The sequence below is a fragment of the Triticum urartu genome, chromosome 6 (assembly GCF_003073215.2).
Source record: "Triticum urartu cultivar G1812 chromosome 6, Tu2.1, whole genome shotgun sequence".
Lineage (NCBI taxonomy): Eukaryota > Viridiplantae > Streptophyta > Magnoliopsida > Poales > Poaceae > Triticum > Triticum urartu.
Window position 1 is genome coordinate 552,225,026 of NC_053027.1, and position 8,737 is coordinate 552,233,762.

The 8,737-nt window shown below is 46.0% G+C and overlaps 1 protein-coding gene across 7 annotated transcripts; it reads left to right on the forward strand.

Moving 5' to 3' along the window:
* The first annotated feature begins 1,106 nt into the window (after positions 1-1,106).
* On the forward strand, positions 1,107-3,298 carry LOC125515250. 7 transcript variants are annotated; one of them, XR_007286910.1, is made up of 4 exons: positions 1,107-1,571; positions 1,744-1,757; positions 1,928-1,987; positions 2,348-2,903. XR_007286910.1 is itself a non-coding variant. In XM_048680685.1 (4 exons), exons 1-4 carry the CDS (start codon positions 1,461-1,463, stop codon positions 2,387-2,389), a joined length of 252 nt encoding a protein of 83 aa, XP_048536642.1. In that variant the 5' UTR covers positions 1,108-1,460; the 3' UTR covers positions 2,390-2,903. The 7 variants fall into 7 exon arrangements, 2 of the variants coding, with proteins under 2 accessions (XP_048536642.1, XP_048536641.1); XM_048680685.1 differs by having other exon boundaries at positions 1,108-1,571; positions 1,719-1,757; XR_007286907.1 differs by lacking the exon at positions 2,348-2,903 and adding an exon at positions 2,913-3,298 and having other exon boundaries at positions 1,117-1,571; positions 1,719-1,757.
* Positions 3,299-8,737: the final 5,439 nt, after the last annotated feature.

Sequence of the window (8,737 nt, forward strand, 5' to 3'; positions counted from 1 at the left end):
ACTCATCGAGGGACACACAATTATCTTCCGGAGCCCAAATAACTGCTTATAATAGTCGGTAATATATGTTTTTAGGTTATCCTGACCTAAAATAGTGCCCTCGTCTTGCTCAAGCTAAAAGATACACTTCTTTCTGTGCTTGCCATTAGCTATCAAATGGAAGAATTGAGTATTCGCGTCCCCTTGAACCACTTTGCGGACTTTAGCACGCAAAGCCCACTTCAATTCTTCTTCGCGGAGCAGTTATTTCAACCTCTTCTCCGCCTCATTTTTAACCTGAAGCTCAGCTGGCGATAAAATAGTGGATTCGGCCTGTATGTCCAGGGCCTGTATAAGAGTAAGGAGTCTATCCTTTTCAATCTTATACACACAACTGAGGTGCTTAGCCCAACCCCGTAAAAAATTTCTCAAATGCCTAATCTTATTCTGCCAACGCTCTATCGCAGTCTTGCCTCCTACACCTCTATCCCATTCCCTGGCGATCAAGTCCACGAACCCCTCACGTTCAAACCATGACATCCCGAAAGAGAAGGTGTTCTTGTTACCCACGTGGTTCGGCTCCCCTGAGTCCACGAACAATGGGGTGTGATCAGATATTCCCCTCGAAAGAGCTTGCACCGTAACCAGAGGGAACTTTTGTTCCCACTCCACGCTCGCAAGAACTCGATCAAGTTTTTCATAGGTAGGGTTTGGCAGAGCATTAGCCCAGGTAAACTTTCTACCAGAAAGCTCTATCTCTCTCAGATCCAAGCTTTCAATAATGGTATTGAACATAAACGACCATCTGCCGTCAAAGTTATCATTGTTCTTCTCCTCTCTCCTCCTGATGATATTGAAATCACCTCCAACTAAAATTGAAGCTGTTCTGACCCACAGATTCGAACAAGGTCCGCCAGAAACTCCACTTTAAGCTCGGGCTGTGCGGCACCATAAACCGCCACCAAAGCCCAGTTAAAACTATCTATCCTAGACCTGACTCGAAACTTCACCGCGAAGTCGCCCATCACTACACTTCGGACTTCAAGCGAATCGCATCTCACACCTAGTAAGATACCACCCGATCTTCCTCGCGGAGGGAGGCAATGCCAATCGAAATCAATACCACCCACAAGAGAAGAAAGAAACTGGGGCGCAAAGTTATCTCTACCCGTCTCCGATAGAACAACAAAATCTAACCTCTGCTCTAAAGCTGCCTCAGCTAAGAATCTTCTTTTAGCCAAGTCCTTCAGACATGGTGAACATATACGCAACCTGTTGACCATGAAGGTTGCCTATATGCTCACCCGGAGGCCAGCCAGCGTCGTTCCATAGTTTTTATATAGCAGAAGGCATACAGTGGCAACCTTTGACATTTCATCTCAGAACATAGAAGCTACACTTGCCCTTTCATCTCTGAACATAGAAGCTTCACCTGGACTCCCATCCCACGGCACTACGCAGCTGTCTCCCCGAAGTTAGGGATGGAGGGGCATCACCTATTCCGCGAGACCGCGACCAGGCACCGGGGGAGGCCGCCCCTACTCGCCCCTCCGCCTCGCAGGCGATGGGGGAGGAGGCCGCTGCTAAAGTTGGTGAGCCGCCGCAGCCCTGTTTGTTTCTATATCTCTCTCGATCCAGGATTCCTGGTTGGTGAGCTGCACCCCTGTTCGTTTTTCTCTTTCTATTCCTGCTTACGAATTTGTGTTTCTCTGTTGCCACCCCCGACGTCTGCTTCTGAGTTTGAGGCCACTAATTACTCTGCAGTCCTGCAAAAACAAGTATGCATCTGTGTTTTCTTCTTTCAGAATTATCAAAAAAGAGTTGTCTCCCATGCAATTCAAAGGATTTACACAAGCCATGTCAGAAGATTCTGCTAAAATGTTGCTAGAACAGCATTTTTTCTTTTCTTATCATACTTTGCTATGTTGACCGACCTCCTTAAAAACAGGTGACTGGTTGGGAGGTGAAAAATGAGGGTGACATTCTGAAGTTGCACAGGGCATGGAAGGTGAGGAACTTTGCGAAAGGGCTTGAGTTATGTTCTTCATATTCACATTGTCTTGTTGATCAGTATTCAATTTTCTTTATAAAAAAATCTGACGGAAGTAATGACCAATTGACTTCCCGTACTACCAGTCCCCTGTTGGATTTCAAGTACATCACTGTTACATACGGACCACAGCAAGTCGATGTTGGCAAAAAGTATTTCTGAATCCAACAAATTTTTACATTTCTAGAGGACATTACTCCTTGAATTGGTCAAGAAATTTTGTATTTCACCCAGAATCCAACAAATTTCTTGGCATGTTTTTTTTTTGTTTCAGTAACAATCTTGGCAAAGTAGGTTTAAATGGGTATGCTTTTCCAGGTCACCACCCAGATCTTCACCTTGTTGGTTGGAATAATGTGAAAATTGATGCGTGGACTCACTGAGTCAGTAAGCTTAAGTGTTCCACTGTTCCATATGGTTATTTTGACTTAAGATTTCACTCTAGGATGATTTCAAGTGTTACCTCTGTTAATTTCCGAGAAAAATGGAGCAGCATTAATATAGTATATTATTAAATCCCTTGGGACCTGGAAAACGAAATTTTGTATTGTGTTCTATTCCGAACGGTAGTGGTTCACTAGTTATTCATTTGCTGTTTAGGAACCCTGACGGGCTGACAATGATATGATGTAGACTAATTAGAAGTCGTTCGATCGAGCAAAATTGGCAGGTACTTGGGTGCTTGATGCCTACTGGTAGTTGGCCATTGTCGTGATTGAAACTTATTTTTCGTATAGAGGAATCCAATCAACTTAAATGAAGAGGAAAACGAGCGGCCATACAAAACTGAGTGAAAATACCAATTATAACAGTTCATTCATCGTCAACTGGTGCTTCAAACATAGGTAAAATAGAGGACTGATCGGCACGTTTGTGGTAACAGGGGGTTTAACAGATAAAGACTTCATCCTTGCTGCAATGATCAAAGAACTAAAGCCAGGAGGCCTTCTGAGCAAGATAAAAGCTACTACTACCCAGGAGTAGCGCTCAGGAATCAAGCCACTTGCTTCCATGCTCTGTGTGAACTTCTGATGTGCTGCCCCAAAAGCAGATACTTCGCATGTGATCATGTCCATTTGTCCTGGGTGACGCATTTCTTTGATGATACGAATTTGGGTCACCAATACTAGTCCGTATCTTAATATATTCAGTAGTTTGAAGACGCCATGCCTACTGTGTAGGCAATGGCATATACATGATGTACCGTGTGGCCAAACCATTTGAGCCTTTTTAGGCTCTGTATTGCATTTGTGGTGGCTTTTCGGATTCTGGGCTGTGGCCAAAATATCTCTACAACTAGTAAAGATTATCCTGACGTACTAAATTTTGCAATCCAACGCAGTTTAGCATAACAACGACACGACCGAGTTTTGCTACCAGAGCATTTTGAATCAGATAGACCACAAAAAAAAATTGTCGCAGTAGTTGACTTGCCTGCTGGGCAAGAAAAGAAGTGGTGAGAAGGTGTCACGCCTTGGTCACGGCGCGGAGGCGACCTACTATCAGGATGCGACTTGGTCACGGCGTGAGTGTGTGTGTCTGGCCAATGGGCCCTAGCTAGCAAAGTTGTTAAGTAGGCGCGGTGAGCTGTTGTAAGCAGACTATGAAAAGAAATGCGAATTCGCTCTCATCTCTCTCTGCATCTCACCTTCTCCCTCTTGCTCCTACCTCACCTCCGATCCCCTTCTTCCTCTCCCCTACTCCAATCCCCTCTTGTAAGAACTATTTCTTAGGGTCGTTACGGATTTGGTACTCAGAGCCTTTCAGCCCGCCGCTGCACCTCACTCCCTTGATCCGGCCGTAACACGCACCGCGAAGGGTGTCTGATTGTTCCGACGACTGGACGCGAAATCCCAATCGAGGTAGGTCTGATTTTGGGCGGCTGCAATGGCGCCATCGGCAACTCGATGTACACAGATGAAATTCATCCTACAAGTCATGGAGATGGAGGGAGTGCAAAAAACCTTGGACGATTTGCTTCAAAAAGAAAAAAAATATTCCCTGACCATGGAAGTGCAAAAGCTAGGCACGTAGGTGGCTGATTTCGGCAAGGGCCTTAACGCCGTCAAGAGTAAGCAGGCCACGCAGGACGTAACCGCCTATGCTGCACCCTCCACCTCCGCCACCCCCGCGGTGGCCTTCCTCGTCAGCCAGGGACCACTGCTTCTTCACCTACTAGCCCATCCACCACCTGTCCAGAATTGCTCTGCCCATGACCGCCACGCCGACCACCGAGAGCGTCGGACTTCTCCTCCACCTTCCCAGTGCAATAGCTACCACCACAAACAACCCAAGCATGATTTGCCACACTTCAGGGGCACAGTGTCGCGTCTCTGGTTCGATTTGTGCCACACCTACTTTGATCTACCATACATCACCTAACAGAGGAGAGACGAGGAAGGTACCAGAAGGGGAAGCAGTCACCGCCCTTGGTGCCGACTTATCAGAGACGCAATTAGTAATGTCTTGTCTTGTACTCCAAGTCTCTACCCCACCATGTACTCTATATAATCCCTCACGAGGATCAGATCAATATAACACAAATATTACCCATCCTACCATTTCTACATGATATCAGAGCGGTTTGTCCAACGACGCCGATCTGAGGACCTCCCATCACTTCCGTAGCTCGCCGCTCCCGAGGAGTTAATCTTCTCTCCCCGAGGGCGCGGCAACCAATCGATCAAAAGATCACATCGGTTCCATAGAATAGATCAGTTTCATAGATTAGGTCAATTCCAATTTTCGGTGTTCAGTTAGATTGATTTCTTTTTTAGTAGCCAAATAAATTTGTATTAGATTGATCCCATCCGATGAAGAAAATCCAGCAGATCCGTGCGGCGACGCCGTTCGGCAGCCAACACATCGCCGAGCCATACAAGTCTTCCCCGAGCCATCCGAACGAACTACATCGAGCGCCCTAGTCTTCCCCGGGCCAGCCCCGCAAGCTTCATCGAGCAGACCGTGCCCGCATACATGGCGTAGCCTCCCAGGATGTGGGACGTGAAGAAACCAATAGGCCAGGTACATGCATGCATCAATATGAGCTTACACGTACGCGTCTACACACGCACCAGCGGCTTCGATCGCGATCGATCAGATCTCCCGTCGTCAGCTGTGCCTCGAGTCGCTACATCGACTTCTTCAGTTTCGGGACTACGCCAACAAACGATCGGCACCACTCCGGCAGACTGCACCGAGCGATAGAACCATCTGCACCGAGCCCAAAAACTACAATGTACATCGACTACACTGCACGCGCACGGACGCAATCCCCACCAGGCCGACTCCATCGAGCTCGTACGGCATCGACACGACCAGGTGTGCCATATGCTACGAACCGACTACATCAAGCCTGCGACGACAAACTGCACCAGCCGATCTGCACCTACACCTACATCTCCCGAGCCACGCCATGCTACATCGTGCCAAAGAAAAAAAAATCTTCGCCGATAACATTTATGAGAAGGGACATCAACATGCATCATCCACACGCCAGGCCGGTATGAAAAGCGTGCAATTCTTCATAGACTTCTCCGGTGCGACATGGCATCGACACTTCGTCGCCGTGAGGGACGCCTCCAAGCGAGCATCATCGTCGACAAGCCTCTGCAATGCCATCGCCGACACTACATAGCCAGGTTCTTCATCAAAATGGTCTTCATCAACATCATCGTTGACAAACCGCCGCCGCCTCGTCCACAAGATGGACAACTAGCGTCCTTTGACAAATTTTTTTGCAAGATGCGACCATGACGACGGCATCGACAGCTGTCATCCACGACAACACGGCTGCATCGAGACGACGTCACTACAGTGATGACCCCTACACGGCTACATGGTTCTGGCAAAATCGATGTGTGCTCAATGGGCTTCCTCCGGTCTTGGCAAAACCAATGGACTCATCATCGACGGCATCGTCTGACATCCGCAAGGTGTATCGTCCATGTCTGCAGCTCCGTCATAGCACTTTTTTTTTGCGCCTTCGGCTTTGTGCGGCTTCATCATCCACAACGACTACACCTCAACCACGAATACCTCGACCACGGCTACATCACAATCATCGGCTACCTCGACATAGACATTAATGGCTTGGTCTACAACAACTCATCAGCAACAACTCTAGTCACAGCGTCCGCGTCGTCACTAGCGTCCACGCCACTCCCGCTGTGACTGCGGGAGGGAACAGAGGAGAGACGAGGAAGGCACCCGAAGGGGAAACGGTCACCGCCCTTGGTGCCGACCTATCAGAGACAGAGTTGATGATGGCGCAGCAGACAAGACGACAGAAGCACAAGACTTCAAATTCAGTCGTAATCGTCCGATCAACTCCCGCTACAACTGAGGGGGAATGTTAAAAGTATAATGCGTTTGAGTTAGAGATAGAATTAGTAATGTCTTGTCTTGTACTCCAAGTCTCTACCCCATCATGTACTGTACACATGGCAGTGCTCTACATGGAGGGGCACGCCGCGTTATGGTGCCAAGGTTACAAACGAGTCCATTGACGACTCAGATTAGCCTATACCTTTTCGTAAGAAAGGGCATGATGGGCATATATTAGATCATAGTACCTCTATATCCCTCAACTACAAGTACTTTTATAATAGAAACCGCCGTGTACGGTGTAGACCTGTACAGCAAGCTGGCCTGCCAATAATTTTTTCTGACTGTAAGTCGGAAAAAGTGAGCATGGTAGGACTCGAAACAGGGACTTCCAGGTTCATATGTAGACGCAATAACCAAGCAGCCAGCAGCAACTGTTGTCTTCACATTATCATTCTCGTTCTTTTCTTCTGTCCTCTTTCCTCTTTCTTTCTTTTTATCTTTTATCTTTTTCTTCTTTCCATTTTTCTCTTTTTTTTCAAATGCTTTTGTTTGGTTTTTATTTTCCTTTTTGTTCTTCCTTTTCTTTTGCAATGTGAAAACCTCTTTAGTTTTATTTTTAAAACAAATCAATAATTTTTTTCAAAGTCATTGAACTTTATTCAAAAGCGACGAGCCTTTTCTCCCTAAATTGATGAACCTTTTTCAAAATGATTGACTTTTTCAAAGTTGATGATTTTTTTTATTTTTGAAAAATCATGGACTTCTTAAAAAGTTGATAAACTTTTTGCAAAATCGTTGAACTTTTTTAAAATTTGTGAAGCTTTTTAAATTTTGTGAACATTTTTCAAATCTATCATTTTTTTTCAAAATCCGTCATTTTTTTCAATTCATGGTATTTTCAAATACCCAATTAAAATTATGGACCTCTTGGATTACTTCACCAAATTTAACCAATTAGGACAACTAACTTGTTGTGTCTAATTACTTTTTTCATTCTTTTTTGTTGTGCATCTTCTCAGTCAGTTTTTTTTTCTTTTGGTTGGCCTTTTTTCTTTCTATTTTTATTTGTTTCTTCTTATTTTTCATTTTCTTAAATTCATGAACTTTTTTCAAATCTATGAACTTATTTTAAGGATGTCGAGAAAAAAGGCTCTTAGACGGAGCCTTCTGGCCTACCGGACATCCTTTCTCGAACATGATTGTCGGATTCGGGGCTCCGCAGACCCAAGATAGATTCGAACTCTGGGGTGCGTTCGAAGAACTCAACCTCCCCAGCCTGCCAACTCGTCGATCTCGCGGCCTAGCTCGATGAGCTGAAAAAGAACGAGACAAGGCAGTTTACCCAGGTTCGGGCCACCTTGCGGTGTAATTAATACCCTACTCCTGCTTTGTGCTAGACTAGCCTCGAGGTGGGTTGAGGATGAACTGGTACAAAGGAAGAACAACCTCAAGACTCCGTGCCTGCGCTTGTCTCTTTAGCACCAAAGAGGAAACATGTTGTACTGCGCTCGTTGGCGCGCTCCTGTCCTTGGTCGTCATGGCTTGCGTCATTCGAGCTCTCACGAGGTGAGGACTCGCATGGAAATCTCCGCTCCTGATCAGGAGCCAGCCTAAGGTGGCCACTCCTCTTGGAGGTCTTGGCATCGTCCGCCTCGTGAGGCTTGGCCCCTCGTGAGGGTCTTGTGTTGTTGCTGCTGGAGATGGGCCGTACCAGGCCATCGACGGGGCCACGCCGTGGCCCGCAGGCAAACAAGTCTGGATACCCCGGTTCCCAGAATGCTGACAATGGTCTAATTATGAACATCCTTCAAATGACACCAACTTTTGCAGGAATGTAGGCATTGCCCATGGTAGGCATTAGTGCCAGGTCTGAACGATTTTTAACACGGTATGCAAGTTGGGACACATCTGGTCATTTATCACTCTTTTTCAATGAAAAAATCTAGCAAATGCAAAACTTGTCGAAAATCCAAACAACTTGGCATGGTGCCTTGAATTGGTCATACGAGACCATGAAAAAAAATTGGGGTCATTTCAAGGATGTCAAGAGCAACGTGCTCAGAGGGAGCCTTCTGGACAACAGAACACCCTTGTTTAAATATGGTCTAGTTTTGGACATTCTTGAAATGACCCCAACTTTTGAACAAAGTGGACATGCCCATAGTAGGCACACATGTCAGATTTGAATGATATCTGACACCGTATGCAAGTTGCGACATGTTCGGCCATTTATCGACCTTTTTTGGCTGATGAAACTCCAAAAAATGCAAAATTCATCAAAAAATCAAAAACAACTTGGCATTATTCCTTTAGTTAGTCATACAAGGTCATGCAAAAAAATTAGAGCCATTTCATGGATGTCGAAAGACCACGTGCTCT